General features: G+C 39.9%; 1 protein-coding gene across 1 annotated transcript in view; it reads left to right on the top strand.

Annotated features, from left to right (window-relative positions):
* The window catches only part of LOC140252830 (ovostatin-like), a 35,830-nt gene extending 14,149 nt beyond the window's left edge, over positions 1 to 21,681 (top strand). The window contains exons 15-35 of the mRNA XM_072337970.1: positions 163 to 312; positions 1,233 to 1,403; positions 1,986 to 2,118; positions 4,015 to 4,102; positions 4,470 to 4,698; positions 5,287 to 5,413; positions 7,436 to 7,557; positions 8,227 to 8,278; positions 8,576 to 8,659; positions 9,581 to 9,757; positions 11,413 to 11,494; positions 12,366 to 12,522; positions 13,008 to 13,082; positions 14,248 to 14,413; positions 15,250 to 15,470; positions 15,910 to 16,125; positions 16,257 to 16,381; positions 16,670 to 16,760; positions 18,680 to 18,751; positions 20,260 to 20,362; positions 21,312 to 21,681. Coding sequence (XP_072194071.1) covers positions 163 to 312; positions 1,233 to 1,403; positions 1,986 to 2,118; positions 4,015 to 4,102; positions 4,470 to 4,698; positions 5,287 to 5,413; positions 7,436 to 7,557; positions 8,227 to 8,278; positions 8,576 to 8,659; positions 9,581 to 9,757; positions 11,413 to 11,494; positions 12,366 to 12,522; positions 13,008 to 13,082; positions 14,248 to 14,413; positions 15,250 to 15,470; positions 15,910 to 16,125; positions 16,257 to 16,381; positions 16,670 to 16,760; positions 18,680 to 18,751; positions 20,260 to 20,362; positions 21,312 to 21,364 — 2,694 coding nt within the window. The 3' untranslated portion in view covers positions 21,365 to 21,681. The remainder of the gene's footprint in view (positions 1 to 162; positions 313 to 1,232; positions 1,404 to 1,985; positions 2,119 to 4,014; positions 4,103 to 4,469; positions 4,699 to 5,286; positions 5,414 to 7,435; positions 7,558 to 8,226; positions 8,279 to 8,575; positions 8,660 to 9,580; positions 9,758 to 11,412; positions 11,495 to 12,365; positions 12,523 to 13,007; positions 13,083 to 14,247; positions 14,414 to 15,249; positions 15,471 to 15,909; positions 16,126 to 16,256; positions 16,382 to 16,669; positions 16,761 to 18,679; positions 18,752 to 20,259; positions 20,363 to 21,311) is intronic.
* The last annotated feature ends 397 nt before the right edge of the window (positions 21,682 to 22,078 follow it).

Raw genomic sequence — 22,078 nt, 5'->3', positions numbered from 1 at the left:
ATAGTGACTACGAATTTTTGCAGAACAGGGATTCAGAAGGACTGTTAAGAAACAGGAGCTTTGCCCAATAGAGAGTGGCCAGTGAAAGATGAGATTCAGATATATCTGCCAAGCTAATTCTCCTAATTCCTATTTTATGGTTTTCAATTTACTCACTTCCAGCTCCAGCTTGAATTCTCTGAGAAGCAGGCTCTTCCAGGCTCTAAAATCAACATCCACCTTGAAGCTGCTGCCAACTCCTATTGTGCCTTGCGAGCTGTAGATCAGAGTGTCTTCCTTCTTCAGCCTGAGAGAGAGTTATCTGCTGAGAGCGTAAGCCACATGCCCAGTGCTGTGTTCTTTCAATCTAGGGACATCCAGAATGACAATTCCAATGCCCATCTAACACTTCTTCTGCTGGCTGTGTTTTTCTTTTTGCCATGTAAACAGACATTTTAGTGATTTAAAAAAAGGTCTATAGCAGCTGTATACTTTGAAGCTGATGGTGAAATATTTGCTTTTAGAAAGCATAGCAGTGTTAAACAGAGTATAACTAATGTAAAACTTTGAAAGTATCTGAGAAGTGGCTCAAATAGGCCTTAGACCCAGAAAAAACACTGCAAATGTCAGCTAGTAACTTATCAGATGCAAATATTCTCTCTGAATAACTCAACAGTATCTCTTCATGCTCTTTGTTCAAGTTCACCCTACAAAGCCATTGCAACTCAGAAAAAGAGGGCTAGAATCTAGACCTTGCATAACATCAGACAAATTGCTTATTAATCTGTGTAGACATTGGTAGGTAAACACACCATGGTATATGGGACTGTCCACACGTCACCATAAATAGTGAATACAAATGAAAAAAGGAGCATGGGAAGAAAGTAATCTTTGTGATTAAAACTATATATATACACTATATATACTATATATATATATACTATATAACTATGTATGATATATATATATATACATACAGTGCTTCTGAAAAAAAAAATGACAACAAACAATAAACAGATATCCTGCTCATTTCATGCTTTAAGAGTGACAATTTTGTCTTGAAGCAGGAGAGTGGATATGTGCTGCACAATGAGGATGACAGAAGGAGCTGCACGGCAAACCCAGTCACACAGTTTTCACTGAACTTTCCTCTTTTTCAGTCTACAGCCATGAAAGCTTTTAATGGTGTGGCATAATTCTGGACCTTCCTGGGAGTTTTCCTTGTTTTTACATCAGCTCTTCTCACTTCCCAGATGTACTACCGGCTTCATTTGAGTGATTTGTATGGCTATTATTACAATGGACTCAGCCTGCAAGATGACCAGCCAGAGGAGTGTACCCCAGTCAAAACCACTTTTTTTGATGGCTTGTACTATGAACCTGTCAATGTCAGCCATGATGGTGATGTCTACAGGATTTTCAGGGTATGTGTTCTGTTTATTTTTTCACGTATTCAGAAGAATTCATACACATCAGCATTAAACTTTCTAAGGTGATGGTTCTGATCCCTCAAACTGCCTTCACCGTCCAGTCATCCATATCTACATTCTGATATCCACCTCTTACTCTGGAAGACTGAGAATTACTACTTGATATGTTCATTGGAATCCAGTCCGTGCTTCAGGAGATGATTCTTAAGCAGGACCATGAAATTTGTTCATGAACTCAGGCATTCCTAGTAAAGGTCTGAGAATATTATGCAGACCACTGCTTTCCTGATACATTTTCCTCCACTCTCACTCATCATGTGTCTCTGCGACTCTCCTTGCCCAATTGCAAAAGACCTAACAGCAGCACCACCACTACTGCTCGTGACATAACAACAGTTGTCGCTACCTGGAAAAACCTGCAGGTAGCAGAAGAATAACTTGTGACATTCAGAGTTGAAAGGCTGGAATGTGAGAAGTGAGGAGAGAGATGAGTGATGTTAAACCAGATGGGAGATGTGGCATGCACTGGTTGCTACTGCATGCACCAAATGACATGATTGATTCTTTTACATGCAGGAGATGGGCCTGAAGGTTTTCACCAACTCTATGCTACGGAAACCAGTTCTGTGCAATGAAGATAAGCTGGATGGGGAAGAAGACCGTATCTATTTGGAACATGGTGCCAGTGGTGGCAGTGCCTTTGGCAAAGGTAAAATAATCAGAATCAAAGAATCATGGAATCATAGAATGCCTTGGATTAGAAGAGACCCCAAGGATCATCATGCTCCCCACAGACAGGCAGGGACACCAACCTTCAGGTCTGGTAGTAGACCAGGTTGCCCAGGGCCCCATCCATCTTGGTCTTGAACACCTCCAGGGACAAGGCATCCACAGCCTCTCTGGGCAGCTTGTTCCAGCACCTCACCAGCCTCTCTGTAAAGAACTTCCCCCTGACATCCAAATGAAACCTTCCTTTCTTGAGCTTGAAACTATTCCCTATCATCCTGTCCTTGTCTACTCCTATAAAAAAATGATTCCTCTCCTTCTTATAATCCCCTTTTAAATACTGGAAGGCTGCAAAGAGGTCTCCTCACAGCATTGCCTTCTCTAGGCTGAACAAGCCCAGCTTGCTCAACCTGTCTTTGTATGGGAGGTCTTCCAGCCCTCTGGAAGATCCTTCCCCTGGATCTTCTTCAATAGCTCCACATCTTTCCTGCACTGGGGGTCGTAGATTGGATGCAGTATTCCAGATGGGGCCTCATGATGGCAGAGTCGAGAGGGACAATCACCTCCCTGTCCCACTGGACATCCCCCTTCTGATGGAGTCCAGGATACCATTGGCCCACCCAGCTGCAAGAGCATGCTGCTGATGTTAAATTTTTCATCCACCAGAGCCCCCAGGTCCTTTTCTACAAGGCTACTCTCCCAGCCTGTATATATATCTGGGATTACTTTGACTGAAGTGCAAAACTTTGCACTTTTCTATGTTTAACCTAATTAGGTTCACTTAGGCCCAACTTTCGAGTTTGTTGAGGTCCCTCTGAATGTCATCCCTTCTCTCTAATGTGTCAACCGCACCAATCAGCTTGGTGTCGTCAGCAAACTTGCTGAAGGCACACTCAAGCCCATCATTGATGTAACTGATGAAGATGCTGAAGAACACAGGTCCCAAGACAGAAGGTTCATGCTGTGTCTCCATTTCCAGTATGTCTGTTCTTCAAAACTTGTGCATGTAGAAAATAACAAACAGCATGTTAAGGTTTTAGGGAACAGATCTCCATCTCACATTTTACCTCTAGTAATCTTTTGCTGACAGTCCTGACAGAACTGGAATCGGTTCTCTCCCTCTCAGGTACAGGGTGGAAAAAGAGGGAGAATATGGGGATGCTACTTTCATAAACTGATATCAGTTTTTCAAGGTTTTCTACAAAAAACCTCCAAGCAAATCACAGTTCAATTATATATTTAAAGTGAAATATGAATGTGGAAAAATTAAGCAAATTAATGATGTTAAGAACTTGCACATCAACTAACATACTTAGCACATAGTTTTGAATGCACTTCATAAATCAGCAAGACTCCTCCAAGTCAGATTTTATTAACAAAATAACTAAAATTAGCAGACACTTGTATGGTCATTTCCATGATATAGCAAGCAAGGCTGAGGAGATCTGTGGCACCTCTGTACTAAGCTGATTGCTTGACATCACAACGGAGGCCATGAAGTCATGAAACTAAGCCCTAGGTTCCTAGTCTTGATCCAAACGGCTTTCCAATGGAACAAAACTTCAGCTCCAGTTTTTTTGTTTGGACAGGGTAAAATTATTGAGTTCTGAGGGGGAGTTTTTAAAGCAATATATACTCTGGTAACAATTCTGGCCTAGCCCTTTTGCAAATTTGAACAGATGTAGTGATAGAAGAGAAATTCAGTTCTATAAAATCCCTTACTAATTCATAGATAGGACTTTCCCTGTGGGAAAAAAAGAAAGGTAAATGGTATTGTGAAATCCCTAAATTCTCAAGTATTTTCCCATCTGAAGAGAGAATTGATAAGACTTTTTTTTTTTTTTTTTTTTTTTTTTTTAATTCTCATAATCTCTCCTAGGATTTTCGAAGATTACTGCTGCTGGTGCTGTTAACACTGTTCGGAAATACTTCCCTGAGACCTGGATTTGGGATCTGGTTCACACTGAGTGAGTATTTTCACCATCACTTCTCACCTCTCATGTGGATTTTTTAGCTGCTGCTGAGATGAATGCTGGAGGATAGAACAATAATCCAAATAATGTTGGTTCTATTCTGTATATTTGGACTTTGTAGTATTTAAACAAATGTTATTTCTAAATGTAAAAAGCCAAGTATTCTTCCAAATGTTGTTTTTTTTTTTAACACATAGTTCATCAACACCTTCATCTTTAGCTCCAGTTTCATAATATCTTTTTAAGTATAGAGGAGTATCTTGAAGAAACTGAGGTGAAAAGTCTGTCATGGGCCTATTCTTTAATTTGCTCTGAAAATTCCAAAGATATTTTCTCATTCAGATTTTCTTGTTTTCCTCAGTTCCATGGGAGAGGCTAGTGTCGTCTACACCATTCCTGATACCATCACAGAATGGAAAGCCAGTGCTTTCTGTTTGCAGGATGATGTTGGGTTTGGCATCTCCTCACCTGTTTCACTGACAGCATTCCTACCATTCTTCGTGGATCTTTCCTTGCCATACTCTGTTATTCGAGGGGAAAAAATTAATTTAATAGCCAACATCTTCAACTACCTTGACAAGTGCATCCAGGTACATCAAGTTCCCTTTCAAATTCTATATGATTTGTCTGTTCCCCAGAGTTCCCAGCATTGTTTTTCTGTCCTGCATGTTGCATAAAAAATGCAGAAGCAAGTATTATACTATATCCTGACACAGTACTCTCTCACCCTCTCTGATAGGATTTATTCCTGTGTCATTAGGAAAGCGTGGCTAGTGATCACTATGACTGGTACAAAAAATTCTCTTTATCCCTACATATTTCAGTTATCTATCTTTGCTCCTGAGAGAGAAATTTGAACAGAGTATATGGGTACCATGCTCTCCCAAAAAATATGTACTGAGTATGTAGCACACAGCAGAAAATCATAAGAAGATGTGACTGATAAAATGAGCACAGACATCTTGGCATAATTCTGTCAAATGCAGCCAGTAACAGCAGGCACAAATCAGATAGGTTTGCTATTTCCTCAAATAAATGTCCCTTTCTTATTTCCAGTTACCTTCTTATAGAATCAGATAACGGTTTCTCCAGCAAGTGACTTTTTCCTGTGCCCTGGAGCCTAACTTCAGGGGAAGCATTCTTTGTTTGTAATTTCTCTCTTTCTCTCTGCATTTCAGGTCAGTGCCACTCTGGCAGAGTCAAGCAACTACAAAGCAGAAGTCCTTTCACCAGAAGGAAACACAGCAAGGCTGTGTGCCAATGAAAGAAAAACCTATTTTTGGGCTGTTAGCCCACTCAGTCTTGGTAATTTTGTCTTCTGGTCACCCTAATTTATCTCAATTTTATCTTTCAACTTTTGTCATTTCACTCTTTAATGAAGGATCAATAATCTACAGTTAGGCATTTCTGGACAACTCCACTAGTATTGGACTAGCTCCCCCATGCATGAATTTATGCACTGAATAAGTAGCTATTTGTTCTGGTGTCCTATCTTTTCTGATTTCAGTAGTTTATTTCTTGTCTATTTTAGAATTAATTGTTCGCTTGCCTTGTTATGCATGGATACTGGCAAGATTTCATGAGTCTGTTATAATTCAGTTGACAGTCCTACATCAAATCAATTCTATTCAGTAAGAATGAATGAGTGAAGAGGACATTGTTCCTCCCGAGTTTTACAGTTGTGTTAATTTACACTATCTTTGAGTGTATGGGAGATTGGTAATCACAGCCTGAACCTCTGATTAATCAGCTGAGGCAAGTATGGGGTCAGCTGTGGGAGCACAGGTGAGAGTGATGTAGCTGTGCTCCCGGGAGGGGTGGAGCTTGACTCCATCCCCTCTGAGACCTCATTTAAGGGCTGACTCCCACTGGAGCAGTATCTCTTGGAGATCGCTCACCAGGGAGGACTGCCCCAGCTGCTTCAGTCAAGGCACCACCATTGGTGAGTTTTTCCTTTACTTATTCACTTATATACCTTCTGTACATTTTGTTTCCATCTGTACATTAAAAACCAATACATTGAGTCAGTACTGTCTTTAAAAAAAAAAAAAAATAGCATTTACAGTAGCTTGCATGTGTTAGTGCTTCAAAAGTTGAAGTATATAATAAAAAAAGACACAACAAACCACAAACGTATTTAGCAAAGATTCTTCTGAAAATGAACAACAGATAAGCCTTTTCATTAAAATGTTGATTCTGAATTTGTGTGACAGATTTCCTTCAAACTCAGTGGAAATTTTATAGCAAGACAAGAAGTGGGTATGCAGTGAAATAGCACTACAAAGCTGGAAAAAAAAAACAAAAACAAAAACAAAACTGCTGTCTCTTCTAGCTATTTTGTCCCAAGAGGAAAATTCCTTTGGATCTCTTTTTTGCAATGACTTCAGGGGTAAAGTGAGCAATGTCTGTTGAGCTGCTCACTTTAGAGTTGTTCCTAGAGTGTTGCAGCAGCACTGAGGCAGCTCTTAAGCATGGCCTTCAGTTAGAAAATTCTGTCTGAAGGAAAGAGGCAGTAGAGAATTGCAAGTATTGCAACACTGTCCTTAGTCCAGAGATAACAAAAGGCCGAGAAGAGATAGAAATTGTTAGTGAGTACTGTCAGTTTTTTGGCATTCATCACTGTTTCATTCCTTGTACCAGACCCTGTCACGGGTTCAGCTGGGATAGAATTGTTTTCTTCATGGTGTCTGGTATGATGCTATATTTTGGTTCTAGGAGAAAAACAATGTTGATAATACATCAATGTTTATAGTTGCCTGTTGAGCAATGTTGTATAGACCCAAGGCCACTCATAGTGAAGGGCCCAAGGAGCTGAGAGGGAATGGATTACTTAAATTGGCCAAAGGGATATTCTGTGCTGTATGACATCATGCAGAAGGAGTACTGGAGATGATGGGAATTAATCTCTTTCTCCCACTGCTTGGGGAACTAGCTGGGCATCCATCAGATGGCGGTGAGAAACTGCTCTTGTTATACGCATTTATACACACATATAGTCAAAACTATTTTCCTTCTCATTTTCTCTATCTTAGTAAATAGTTCTATCTCAACTCACGAGTTCTACTTTGTTCTTTTTGTTCTCTCCCCCATCCCAATGGGAAGGGGAAGAGTGAACATATGACTATGTGGTGCTGAGACCCTAGGCAGCTGCTCCTTGCCATCCTTGGAGAGATATGGAGCTTTAACTAGATTTGTTTCTACTGAGCTGCCTTTAGAGAGATAAATTTATCAACAGTCCACAAGACTAGAAGGAGGCAGTGAGAGCCAGAAGTAACTATAGACACAGAAAGTAACTTTCTTTTCTTGGACTGGTGGTTGGCTCTCCAGGTGAGGTGAAATTCACAATTACTGCTGAAGCCAAACTGAATACTAAAGCTGACCAAAGTAGTGCACCAGCAGAAGAGGAGACAATTCACACGGACACCCTGACTCAAACACTACTAGTTGAGGTACAGTACAAAATATGAATGAACTTTCTGGTTTTTTTCTGTTACCTGTGATCTGGAAGAAATTAGCTGGTGTTAAGAGACAACAAAGCTGACACAGATGGAGCTGTGTACAGTAGGCTTTTCCCTATGCAGCTGAGAGTGGAATTCACAATTTGGCATCCACTGTTCTTCTCTCCGGAACAAAGAGTGAAAATGCCCTGACATGGGCATGGCATCCATGGATGTCAGCAGAGCTGTATTTAGAGGGGAGGAGATTCCATTCCTTATCTACATGTGCCTTGTGCCTACAACTGTAATACTGGGGAAAGGAGGGCAGATGTGAAAGGAATGAGATTTGTCTTGAGCAGCCTAAAGTAGAAGAGACACAGTTCTCCCCAAGTCCTCCTCACAGGCTGGAACTGTCTATTTAATAAATGCTTTTTAAGAAAGACAGTACTCTGCACAGGCTATGGGGTAATAATGAGAGTAGGACATGGACAAAGAGAGATTCTAATGGAGATGAGGCAGAATTAGGTACAGGGGGATGCACCCTCTGGATAGCCACATCCATGTAATACCTTACGCTGTTTAATTGTTTCTGGTTTTGTGGTGATGTTTTGGTTTTTTTTTTTTTTTTGTTTTTGTTTTTTTTTTTTAATTCTCTCTGACCACCTGTCTGTAATCAAACAGCCTGAAGGTGTTAAAAAAGAATTGACACAGAGCTCCCTCATCTGTACAAAAGGTAAGGCAAATTTCTTCATTCAAGATGGGAAATTAGTGGAAATAATTCACTTCTTTGTTGTTTTTGTCCTATGAAATTGGAGACCCTTTCAGAGGAGGAAAAATGGTCTCAAGGTTAAGGAGATGGGCTACAGCTCAGGATTTTCAGAGATAACTCAGACTCATTGGGCATGGAGTCTTCAGCCTGTCTTTACCAAAACAGGAAGTAGTAATTCCAACCGTAATCATGCTTAGGAAATAAAAACTTTTGGAAAAAATGTTATTTTCAACAATTACTGTTGTTATATTTTCTTGTTAGGCACAACAGTTTCTGAACCAGTGCTTCTCAACCTGCCAAGAAATGTAGTGCAGGGATCAGCCAGAGTTTATTTCTCTGTCATTGGTAAGTGTAGTACCTACACTAAAATTAAAGGTGAAGTACTTTTTTCTTCTGTGTGGCTTCCAGTGCTATACTGTATACCTGTGCAAAACTAAAATAAATTTGAGGAGAAACTTCATCTTGATTTAAAAAAAAAAAATGTTTCCTACTTTCTGAAATGAATAACTTCTGTCTTTGCCAAAATTCTCTCCTGCTGTCTCAAAAAAGGATAGAACAGAACAGTCAAATTATTTCCATTTATATTTCATTTCAGATGATATTCCATTAGCTATTCTGTTCTGTGTAGTAAAACTGAAAAGTAAGCTAAAGCAGGCTTCTTGAAAAAAAATCCACATTGTTGGATAGAAGACTTCAATATGCTGACTGCATAATTCACATTATGCTTTTGCATAATGAAAAACATTTGTCTGTTTACAAATATTCATAGAATCAGACTTTCACATTCCGGTCTGACCTACCAGTCTTAATTCATTAAGAATAATCGTTGTCCTTAATGAAAAGTTTATGAGCTTCTGAACACAGTCTGCTTTCTAAAAACAGTTGTTTTCCATGCCAGAAACAGTGTGGAATGACCTGGTACCGTGGAATACAGCGTACATAGCCCATCAGTAACATAATAATCAGCTGTCATGTTCACATATGCACACCAAAAGGGAAGCACAGTGGAAAGGCCAGGGAATACTAACTCAGAAGTGTTGATAGCTGATTCTCAGGAATCATTCCAGTCAGTATCAGTGCTCAGTTCCTTCTCAGATTTACAGTTTCTCAGGTGCCCAGCTTCAAAATAAAGAAGTCATAATATTCTTTGATTACTATGATTATTATGGACTCAAAGACAATGGGGTAATGTAACATAAAGCAATATATAAGATTGTGTAATAAAAAGATATGTTTGACCTGACCCCTTATATCTTTAATTCTCAGGAGACATTTTGGGTACAGCCTTAAGGAACATGGAAAACCTCCTCCATATGCCTTACGGCTGTGGAGAACAGAACATGGCCTTGTTCACACCCAACATCTATGCCCTGGATTACCTGAATAAGACTGGGCAGCTGACTGAAGAGATCAGAGTCAAGAGTACTGGATATTTAACAACAGGTGATAGCCTTTCACAGTCTTTTGTCTAGTATTGAAATTAAACTTTAGAGCTCTAATTGGTGAGCACAGAACTCCAAATTCTAGCACCACATGTGCTAGTCTTTGAAGAGATCAGCTCCAGAGCAGAGAGTTGCACTGGGGGTCCTTTCCCTGCAAGGCAAAACCATGGCTAAAACTGCAAAATCAGAAGGGTGGAGTCTGTAACAAGAGGCAGCTCTGACACGGCAAGGACAGAACCAGGAGGAACAGCAGCACTATAAAAGTCACAGTGACCTCCGCTTCAGCAAAGACTTCATGTGGGGACTAGTTCCAAAGTGCAGGCTTGTGCTGGAAGCCCTTTCCCAGCAAGACGAAACCACAGTAAAAACCACTAACTCAAGAACCACAGAGCCTCTGGGGAGAGGTAGCTATAATACAGTGTGGGTGGAGCCAGGAGAGATGGCGGAATATCCCCACACATACAAAGGTAGCCCCTAGGAACAGTAGTGACTAAGCACAGGCAAACAGGATACGGTGCAGCAGTATGGAGTGGTGTAGCACTTTCAAGGCAATTTGCTCAGGCAGAGTGAGTAAAGGGGGCCAGAACCCTGCCTGCTAGAGGGGTAAATTCAGTAGGTGATTATCACCCTTTAAGTACAAAATTAACACCTTCCAAGACCCTAGTCAAGGTATCCACCCAACCAAAAGCTAGAACATCAGTACCAATCAGGAGGGATGCCGAAATTCAGATTGATATCTAAGGCAAGCATAGGGTCATCTAGGCCTCCAGATGCATGGAGTGTGTGAGCCTTTCACTGGCATTGTTTGGCAGCCATGAGAACAGCTGTGTGAGTTGTGAGCAGGTGGATAATTTGTTCATCTTAGTGGAGGGGTTACAGATGAAATATATAGGTTAAAAAGTGTCATGTGGGGAGCAAGAGGACCGAGCGGAGGAACTACACTGCCCTTGTAGAAACAGGTCTGCCATAAATTAAATCAGAAGATGCAATGAAAATGGTATCCCATCACTGTAAGAAGGTAAGAACTCAAAGGACAGATGGAGAGGGCTGCAAGCAAAACTCCTTCTCACCCACTCTACCTCCCCCCTGCAGCCCCCTTAGTGCTTTTGTATAACAGGTACAAGGCTCTGGATACAGAATGTCTGCCCATTTACACTGGAGGAATTAATAAAATCAAAACAAGAAAAGACTTCCACCATTATCAAGGCTACATCTTCAAAGAAGTAAAGAGGGTTATTAGTTGTAGACAGCCCTTCCCTGCGGGGAACTGAATGCCCAATACACTGGGCAGATCTCTTTAGAGAAGTCTCCCTAGGGCTCAGGTGAAGAATATGTAACATGCATATGTTCCTCTGTGATTCATGTTCTGTTGTTCAGTGTCTAGTGGTCTGTGCACACACAGAGAGAACTGACAGTCCCTCACCAAGGAGAAGAGTTTGAATTTAAAAGGAAACCATTTTTTCTGTATGCAAGTTGCAACAGATTTCATGTATTGCACAGAAGCTTGCAGTGAAGGCACGCCAAAGAAGCATTTGGTACTATTAGGAGCAACAGGGGCTAGAATCTTAGTGTTAAAACACAAAGTGTGCTTCAGTTAGATTAAGAGCATAACTAGTTCTTATCTGTGATAAGATAACATCTTTATTGTATTTTCAGGGTACCAGAAACAGCTAACATACAAACACCAGGATGGGTCCTACAGCTCCTTTGGGACACGAGACAAGGAAGGAAATGTATGGTAAATGACAACACTTTCTATTTCCCTAGCTCAGAATCTTCAGGCTTAAGATGTTTTAGGTGATTCTTACTTTTAATGGACTAAATGGACGTAGTTCAGTTAATTTGGATCTCCCAATAAGGGAGACGGGAGTAAAACTGCAGAGGTTGCAACAGAATGATAATGAGGTGGTCAGGGTCTGGAGTACATAATGTTCAAGGAGAGACTGAAAGAACTAAATTTATTCAGTCTGTAGAATAGGAGGCTAATGGGGAACCTAGATATAGCCTTCTACTACCCAGATCAGGACTGTAGAAAAGACAGTCAATCTCTTGTTGGAGGTGCACAGTGTAAGGAAAACAATTTTCCTGTATGCAAGTTGCAACAGGAAAAACTGGATAGAATGAAAACCTTGCCTAGAAGAAGGGTGTAGCACTTAAGCAGGTTCCCAGAGAGGGTGTGGAAACCTCCATTTCCACAGATTTTTGCCATGTGGCAGGGCAAGATACTAAACAATCTGAGCTTTGATGTTGATCCTAGTTTAAGCAGGTGATGGGACTGGAGACTTCTAGAACTCCTTTCCCACCCAGTTTATTTCATAATTGTGTTGGTTGAAGTAAGAAATTGCTACTGTCAGTCATCAAGCGGCATCTATGCTTTACACCAGCTTTGAAAGAAAGGTTTCAGCACAGTAATGGAGAAATCTCAGGTCAGTTTGTAATACTAAAGATTTAACTATTTATTTAATAAAATGTGCAAAGCACTTGTTTCTTCTACCACAGACATTATGGATTTCATTGTATATCCATTTCTATTCATATCCAGTTACTGGTATGCCTTCTCTTAATCTTGTTCAAACTTTATCTGCTTTCTGGTTCTGGTTCACCTGTAGGCTCACTGCCTTTGTATACAAGTCATTTGCACAAGCAAGACGGTACATCTACATTGATGAAAATGTCCAGTCTCAAACTCTGATCTGGCTAGCAAGAAAGCAGAAGTCTGATGGCTGCTTTGAAAATGCTGAGTCACATTTCAACAATGCTTTGAAGGTAACTGAGTTCAGTATGCTTTCAAACTTCCAGCCCTGCCGTTGGTATTGATTTGGATAATTTCAGCTAGACGCAGGCTAATTACCACACCCATACTCTCCTGTTCTCTAGTGTCTCTCTTATAAAAGGAAGGCATGAGTATTGTCTCCCATTGATTATGAGGTAGAAACTAATAGAAGATTTTAAGTTAAATATCTCAAGTTTTGTTTTCTACCACTGCATTTAGCTGCAGATTACATGATCTATAATATAATATGCTTTATTGTGGTGTAAAGCCCAGAAAAGTATGAAATAATTTTGGCTCTATCCTGACTGAACTTTCTTTTGCTTGTGTATGCAGGGAGACAGAAATTGATTCTGATGTCTGTTCTTAACTACTATCTCAACTATCAGTGAAATCCTATTTTTTGCTTCCTAGGACACCTGTACTGACTTCTTTTTTTCTGGCTTCTTCTTTTTATTTATTTATTTATGTATTGCTTCAGGGTGGCGAAGAAGGTGAATACACACTTACAGCCTATGTTGTGGCAGCATTACTGGAGGCTGGACACTCTGTTCAGGTAGGTAGTTGATGCCGTTATCCTTTTTTAGTCTGGTCAGCCGCATGTCAAACAATGAACAAGTCTTTGTATTCACATGAATTTGTTTTTAATGTCTTAAATTCTGATGCAGTATGGTCAGCACAGGAATCTGTTTCCAGAACTCTGCAATTGCTAGAAGCATGATTGTTGTTTATTTGTCCAATTTGTATGGATTCATCTGATTGCATAGAATCCTTGAGGAATCCGATTGTGATAAATAATAGTACATGCATAATCCATATTGGATTTACCTACTCCATCTGAAATTCACTATAGAATTGCACAGTCCCAAATCTAAGATATCCCAATCTCCAACTCTAAAGACCATTTTTGTGCATTTATATATCCCTGTTGTGGGTCATTGCTAAAACTGAAAGGAAATGATGAGCTGCTAGTTGGAATACTTACTATGTGTGGGAGAATGAGAACTGAGTTTTGTTCTCTGTAATATACTTCTTGAATGTCCTTGAGAACTTGACCTGATTCTTTGTTATTCTGCAAAACAGGGATGATAATAATTGTTCCCATTCTAACAAATGTGTTCTAAACATGCTGAGTTTTACAAGATCCTCAGATATTGTGGGATGGGGCATAATTTACTACTTCAGGTAGACAAGACAAAAGCATTGTGCAGCACTAAATCATTCTGCACCACTGAGGGCTTAGTTCCCAGTATCATTTATAAGAAACTCCAAGGCCTGGTGCCAATTTCTGTAAGTGAAACTGCGTAGACAAACTGCTACTATAGTTATTAGAATGCTTGTGGTAACTCAGGGCTCAGAAACATAATCTATATGGATAAAAGGTTGAAAAGTTATCTTGATAGCTGTAGCTTGCAAATGAGTAATAGCACCCGTATGAGAAAGCTTGCTTCATCCTGAGTTTTCAGTACACTTTACATAACTCTATAAAACTGATCCCATTCTCTAAGCTCTCCAAATGAAAGCAGAAACAAAGTAGCAACTGCTGCAAGATCATATTTTAGAAGAGACACATTGTAGGCCATTAAACATAGACCAGATTCTGTATATCATAGTGTGAAGAGTCAGATAGTAGCTTGAGAAGTGATGAAGGTCTTTAAAGAGAAGCTGAGACTCAAACCAGAGTATCCAATGACCCTACTATATTTTGTGTTTTGTCCTAGCATCCTGTGGTTTCAAGTGGTATGAACTGTTTGGAGACTGCATTTAGCAATGGGGTCCACAACCTGTATAACCATGCCCTCTTTGCCTATGTTTATGGCTTAGCTGACAAACAGGAAAGATACCAGTACTTTCTTGAGGAGTTGGATAGAAGAGTTACCAGAGATGGTGAGTGCACAGAAAAGCTTGTGGAAAGGCCTGTTTCCTGATGTAATTTATTCTAATGTACATTTTTCTCACTCATGCTGTTCCTTTCCCATTTCATGTCTGCTATGCTACTGAACTTATTTCTATGAACTTCTCTCTCTGTGTTTTGGCCTCACTATGGGTTGAGCTGTGGACTGATGTTCTTAGAATTATTAAATAATCTAGGTGAGAAACCTCAGGAAGAGTCTAACATTATGGAAGACTGCATTTAGTTTTCCCATTATCCTTCTCTTCTATAAGCTCGATAAGTTCATTTTACTGGGTCATGTACTCCAACTCATGACCATTTTGGCATCCTTCTGCTGCACTGCTTTCACATCATAGAGTCACAGAATAGCTTGGGTTGGAAGGGACCCCAAAGATCATCAAGTTCCAGCCCCCCTGCCACAGGCAGGGCCACCAATCTCCAGATCTGGAAATAGACCAGACTGCCCAGGGATCCATTCTGCCTGGTCTTGAACATCTCCAGGATGGGAAATCCCCATTTTGAGTTGTACTGCTCCCCTTTTAGTAATTTTCTTTCCATCCCTTTCTGTTTTCCTTCCTGAAACTGACATTCACACAGCTTAGAATATTAGGGGCTAAAAAACCCTTTTACACAAAGGAAGGGCGGGAATTGTATGCCTGTCTCCCATGTGACTGTAGTGACCTAACTAGCAAGTATAATTTTAATTTTTAATGCTTTTCACACTATTGTTTTTCTAGGGGATTTGTTGTTGTTGTTGTTTTGTTTTTGCTTTTTTGTTTTTCTTCCTTTTTTCCTTTGTATTCAAATGCTCCTGTTTTTCTGTTTTCAGATGGTTTAATTTACTGGCAGAGAGAAAAAAAGCCACCAGCAGAACATTTCCCTGCTTTCTATTCCCGTGCCCCTTCTGCTGAAATTGAAACGACCAGCTATGTGCTTCTGGCTTTGCTCAACAAAGCTGAACTCACACCAGATGATTTATCATATATTTCTCGCATTGTGTACTGGCTCGTGAAACAACAGAACCCGTATGGTGGTTTCTCCTCCAGCCAGGTGACAACTGGGTGTGGGAAAGAGAATACCTTCTGGGAATAGTGCAGCCTGCAAGGTGGATGACATTTCTTCCTCATTGTACATCCATTTGAACAGTGTTTGATAAATTGTTCCCACATAAAGCTTTCCAGAGCACACTGAGCTCTTTGTTGGCAACTTTGTACATACGTACATACATACATACACACATATTTATTAGGAAATAGAAATTCATCTGATTTTCAAGTTAGCAGAAGACAACAGTAACTGTTGATATAGCATTAATCCTGGAATAATTCATGCCTGTTGCCCCAGAATTTGTAGCTTCTCTCCTTGTCTCTTTACAAAGTCCTCCACTATTTATGTGCACTGACAAAGGATAATAGCAGCTTTGCTGATCTCATGTACTATTTCACAGCTTGATATCTACCTAATTAGGGATAATATTTTTTCTTTTCAGGACACTGTTGTTGCCCTCCAAGCTTTAGCTAAGTATGGATATTACACCTTCTCTAAGGAGAGTCGTAATACAATTAAGGTCAACTTCATGGAAATCCCTAAGAAGGCTTTTGAGGTGAATGACAAGAACCGCTTCTTACTGCAGCAAACTGCCCTACCCATTGTTGCAGGGAATTACAGTGTGGAAGTGTACGGCACTGGCTGTGTTTATATGCAGGTAAATAAGCTGGAAGCTCACCACCACCCTGCTGAGGACTAAACAGGAGTAACCTCTGCCTTATTCCCTTCTGTACCTCATGGAAAAGCCACCAGAATTCGTGACCATCTCACTCTTTCCATCTTTTTTAGGCAACCCTGAGATACAACATCCATTTACCAAAGAAAGCTGCAGGATTTTTTCTCACCGTAGAGCCAGCCAATGTGTCCTGTACAAGCAACTTCCCACCAAAGTTTGACCTTGTCTTCTCTGCCAGGTAACTTCCTTTTACTGATCTACCCTTTCGCATTCTCGTTTTGGTGAAGCATCTCGGGAAGGATTTAAGTATACACAGTTAACTGCTACTGTGCAGGAAGACAAACAGGATCATATCCTGAAACACTCTCATCCTTCATTGCTAAATTTCTCCTGTATTCTGTACATCACTGGGACACCAGGACCATCCAACAAAGAGATTATCTGAGTTGTCTATGAGTTGGAGCTGAAAATGTCATTCACTGGTCTCCTCTCCAACTGCAGATTAACAGGGCTTTTCTCATTTCAGTTACACAGGAAGTCGTAATGTCTCCAACATGGCTATTATTGATGTGAAGATGCTTTCAGGATTTATTCCCAATAGATCTTCCCTGAAAGAGGTAAAGAATGAGAGGAAAATGATTAGTAAACCCTAAAACTATAGGAAACTGATAAAAATATGTCTGATCAGTAAGTTGCAGTCCCATGGAACTTTTAGAAAGCCCCTGTCTTCTGTCATTAACTCCATGTCAGACCTGCAGCTGTTCATCTGATGAAAACAAATTTGTTAGGAGCTGCAAAGTCCAGTAGCCCTAAAGAGAAGTAAATGCTATTGCCATGTCCAGCCAATAGTAAGGCTAAAGGTGCATTCCCAGTAGGTACACAAGCACACAACAGACATATACATCTATATGCTTATACACAGCTGACCATACAGATCAACTGAGACAGAAAAGAGCGTTTACACAGATGTATTCAGCACACACTAAACTCATCATCTTCCCTTTCTCTCTGATCATGATGAAAGATCATCTGTGGAAAATATATTTTCCACATATGCATACATGCAGTATGGTTCTCTCTAGCGGCTGGCTTCAGGTCAGTCTACCCAATAGCTGCCCTTGGATTCTTGGTCTGCCACATATTGCCTTATGTTGACACCTGCATATATATGCACCCTTGGGGCTGCTCCAGCCACTCCAGTGGCTGCAACTGAGGTGCCTTGCACCTACATATATGTATAGTGGGTAACTCCATCAGCTGGCCTTAGTCACACTGATTCAGTGGGTTTTGGATCCCATTTTCCCAGTTGTTTTACTCAGACATACAAAAATTGGCAGCTAGTCCAAATGGTTGGTTTGACCAATATGTGCCTCAAGAACCTGCTGGTTTCTCCAGTAACGGGCTCAGACATCCTCATAGGTGACTCAAATTGTCTTTTCTTCAGCATTTGGCTCATACTTGCACCTGCTTCCATATTTGGTTGCCAAGCCACCAAATGTACTCATACACTAGTCCATTTTTCTATCCACTAGCAATCTCACACTCATTTACACACCTGCGCACTCTAGACATGCAGTCTGGACTATTGGAACTGCATGCGTATGTTCTTCTGTGATCCATGTTCCCTTCTTCAGTGTCTAGTAGTCTATGCACACACAGAGAGAACTGACAGTCCCTCACCAAGGAAAAGAGTTTGAATTTAATAAGAAGGCAGTGATCTTAAAGAGGATGCTGTCAGACAAGTGTACTGAACAGCAACCTGTTTACATGTAACTGGCCTCTTTTGTCCTATTTTCTTTCTATTTCCCCAAACTTTTTCTTTAACTTTATCCCTTTCCTTGTTACTCCATTTCCTGAACATTCCATGATAATTCTTTCTCAACCTTCAGAGTTCCATACTCAGTCCCATGTCCCAGCAGCATTTCCTTCTCAGTCTGTAAGGTGATCCAGCAATTTTCTGCTGTTGATTCTTCTAGTATGTCTCACTCCTGCACAGTGGGGTTGGTCACTCTCCTGTGGCAGCCCTAGGAGCAGCCAGATCAATTTTTGTCCATTCCTTTGCAATCCTCTTTGTTTGTGAAGGTGAGCATTTCATCACACAGCCTAATAGAATCCAGGTAGGAAGAACTGCTATAGTGCAGTAAGGGAGCATTTTACAATGTTAGCTCTTTGATTTGTTTATTTGTTCCTACACAGCACAGTTTAACAGGCAGAAAAAAAGTGGATATTCCTCCTCCTTCATCCATAAGTTTGGTCATGAATTTGATAACAGTGCAGAGAGTATTGCTGATAACTTAATTTCACTTCCTGGAGTGATTTAGGCTTTACAACAGATATATCATCTTCGAGCCATGAAACTTACCCACAGAGTTGATAAAAAGAAGAATGCAATTCACTGTGCAATCTTCTTATAGTGTGGTGCATTGCTACATTTAAAACCAATAATTGTTCAGTTCTGAATTCCTCCCCTCCCCTATAGAACTCCTTCTTGGCAAGTTACCTATGTTAAAACTGATATAATTTGTCTTATTTATAGCTTCAATACCAAGCTTCAGTTGTGGATCACGTAGACATCAAGAATGACCACATTTTCTTCTACCTTGAGAAGGTAGGTCTGGAGATGTTTTCCTTGGTTTTGTTAAACTGGAAGTTTAAAACAGGCTCCCAAATAACAAAAAATGTCATCAAAAGCAGATTAGGAATATATACCTTGAAGATGGGAAGGGCCTTAATTCTGCCCAACCCTCAAGTAAAGAAAAAAGCTTATAGAAATGTAGTAGTTGTAGGCTACAGTGAAGAGATCTGTTAACTGCTTTCATGAAAAATACTACATGATTAAATAGCATTTCACCAACATAGCTAAGTTGCATCCTATATTGCAAAATTTCACAGTCTACTCAGCATTCTCAGCATAAAAATTGATGCTTTTCATCAGTAGATCTGAGAGTGTTTCACAGGTTGTCAATTAATATCCCCTCCCTTTTAGAGAGAGCGATGTATAAAAAGAATATTTGTCCCACATCAGTGAAATTAACAAAAGAAATCAGAAAGATGAAAATCATAGAATGACTTGGGTTTGGAAGGGACCTTAAAGACTGTTTAGTTTCAGCCCCCTGCTCTGGACATACATGGCTGCCACACACTTGATCAGGCTGCCCAGGGCCCAATCCAACCTGACCTTGAGTGCCTTCAGTGATAGGGCATCCACAGCTTCTCTGGACAACCTGATCCAGTGCCTTACTACCCTCTGAATGAAAAATATTCTCCTAAAATCCAAAATATGTCCTCTTTAAAACTGTTCTCCTTTGTCTCATCACTGTCTGCCTGTGTTTAAAAAAACAAACAAACCCAAATAAACAGAAGGGATACTCCAGAAAATAGAAGGAAGAAAAAAAAATATTAGTGATATCTACCTTTCAAGTATTTCTTATCAGTTGATTGGACTGGAGTCAATATTCTGAATTCACAGACAACCTGAGATTTTTGAAATGTAAAAGCTTTACCCAGCACAACACAAGTTATGCAGAAAGTTCTCCAGAGCTTCTGTCCATTGCTTCATTCCTATAATGAGATCAATAAGTTAAAAACAAGAATAAATGGAGTAGAAAAAGCAGAGGCACAGCCCCAAGCATGCAGAAGAAAGCCCAATGCATAGAAAAAATGAACAAGAAGGGAAGTTTGGATCTGGCTGCAAGAGTATGAATGAGGAACAAAATCATAAGGGAGGTTGAAGATTTTGAATTCAATGTGATTAGGGAGAAAAGTGGGAAGCAGGTTTGCGTAAAGGTAGTTTTATCTCTGAAAGGCCAAGAAAAGAAGCTGTCAGAAGCTTTTGGAGAGGATGAATAGTTGTATGTTGAAAGCCTCAGTAGATATATAATGGTTGAGTGTAATTAGCAATGGAAATATGAAAAAGAGAAGAACAGAAGTTTTGCAACATAACATATTTAGTAACAGCATTTAAAGTTATTAGATTTGGCATGAAGTTTACAGTCTTGAGAGGACTGTAGAATGGTGCTTTGTCACCCAGTCTGACCTGAAAATGCAACTGAACCTTATGCATGGGAACAGAAATGAAAAGAAAAAGTCTGCATCTTTTTGTCTTGCCATTTCCAGCTCTCCCAGGAAGAAGTCAGCTTTTCCTTCAGTGTAGAACAAAGTCTACCTGTGTCAGATATCAAGCCAGCATCAGTACATATTTATGATTACTACGAAACAGGTAGGTGTCCTCTGTAGACCTTACAAAACCTATGAAATCAAGGTATTTATTTCAGCATTTGCTAGGTGAGGACAGTGGATTTTCCTTCACTGCTTCTGTGCAAGCATCTGTTTATATTTCTGCATTTGCTGCTTTTATTTCTCTTTGTAAGAGAGCAAGCTAGCAGTTTTTCTGCTTCTTGTTACTGGACTACTAGGTGTTTGCAGAATCTGTCCCCCATCTTTTCATTTCTTGCTTCATTTAGGCATAAAGCAGAAAGAAAGTGATGCGTCATGATTTGCTTTCAAGCAAACTACATATGGAAAGGAGTGTGGTTCAACTTTCTTTCCTCAGCTTAGACATGATAGTTAAGATCAATAACACAAAGGCAGCAGTGTTTGCAACTTCTTCAAAATAGCTCATCTAGTATTTTTTACATTGCCACAATAGGCTGTGGTCAAAGAACTAATCTGGACTTTAATTGCTTAAATAAGAATGACAGTTCCACTGAATTCAGCAGGAGTTTGAGCACCTAACTAGAATATGAAGTGCCTGACCACCTTTCTACATTTAGCCTCGAGGAACTATAAGTGCATCAGACATGTATCAACTGTGACAGGTTTGTTATCAAAACTGTGCTTTGAGTTTCCATAAGCCTTTTTCAAGATTGGTATAGCTTCTCAGCAGAACAGCAATAATATCCAGAGAATTCTTCCTTAATGCCTATTCAGCCACCTTATCTATACACCATGTGGTCACAGCAATGTTGCATCCTAACAAGTGTTATCAGAGTTGTGCATTATGCACTGACCATGTAGACCTGCAAGTGAGTACCTTGAAACTGGAAGAACACCACAAAAGCTATCAAATATTTTCTGATTCAGTATGTATTAATCACAGGTACACATGGACTGGGGTCAGAATGATTTCTTACTTTAATACAACTGCCAGATTTCTTTTTTCTTTCCAGATGAATATGCCTTTGCAGAATATAAGACACCTTGCTCTCCATCTTCCAACTGAAATCAGATACGTGCCAGAAGTAATGGGACGGAAGGTATCAGACAAACGTTTGTAGAGGAAGAAGATAAGAGAATTGGTTGTTTCTGGAGGGGGCAATAGAAAGCATATAGAGGAATAAGGAATAAGCAAATACCAACTTTCAGTCTTTTAAAGTGACTCATACTGGCCCAGGCTTCAAAAGAAACCTTTGGGTCAGTGTGGATCTTGGATCAGTGTGAAGGTAAACTCCTGAAACATTCATTCTCAGCCACAGGTTATTCTTAAGAAATCTAACATTTGGAGAAAAATCTGCTGCTGCTGCTTTAGTAGATTTTGATTTATTTTGGTTTTTCTATTCATCCTTTACTTTCTTTACTCAAGAAATGACACTGATTTCCACATTTTTCTCTGATTGAACTTGTAGAGCATTGTTTGCAGATTCTAGTCACAGAAAGACAACTTTTATGCAGTTTTTGCTTCCATTTAGAAAGATTATCTCTAGATTAACATCCCATAATTCACTGTTCTTTGAAATAAAATGATCTGATTGGTAATATTATTTTTCTCAGTCTCCACTCTTTGTTGTATGGGTACTTTAAATCTGCCATTTGAATTGTATCACTGAACTACGTCACAGGATGCCAAACATTGTCTTAGTCCCTTTCAAGCTTTCTTAGTCTCTTTCAGGAGACTTCATCTTATTTATCAGGAAGATAGGCCTATCAAATACTATTC

This window comes from Excalfactoria chinensis, chromosome 1, assembly GCF_039878825.1.
Source record: "Excalfactoria chinensis isolate bCotChi1 chromosome 1, bCotChi1.hap2, whole genome shotgun sequence".
Taxonomy (NCBI): domain Eukaryota; kingdom Metazoa; phylum Chordata; class Aves; order Galliformes; family Phasianidae; genus Excalfactoria; species Excalfactoria chinensis.
The sequence above is the reverse complement of the archived record's forward strand: the minus strand, read 5'-3'. Positions and strand labels throughout refer to the sequence as shown.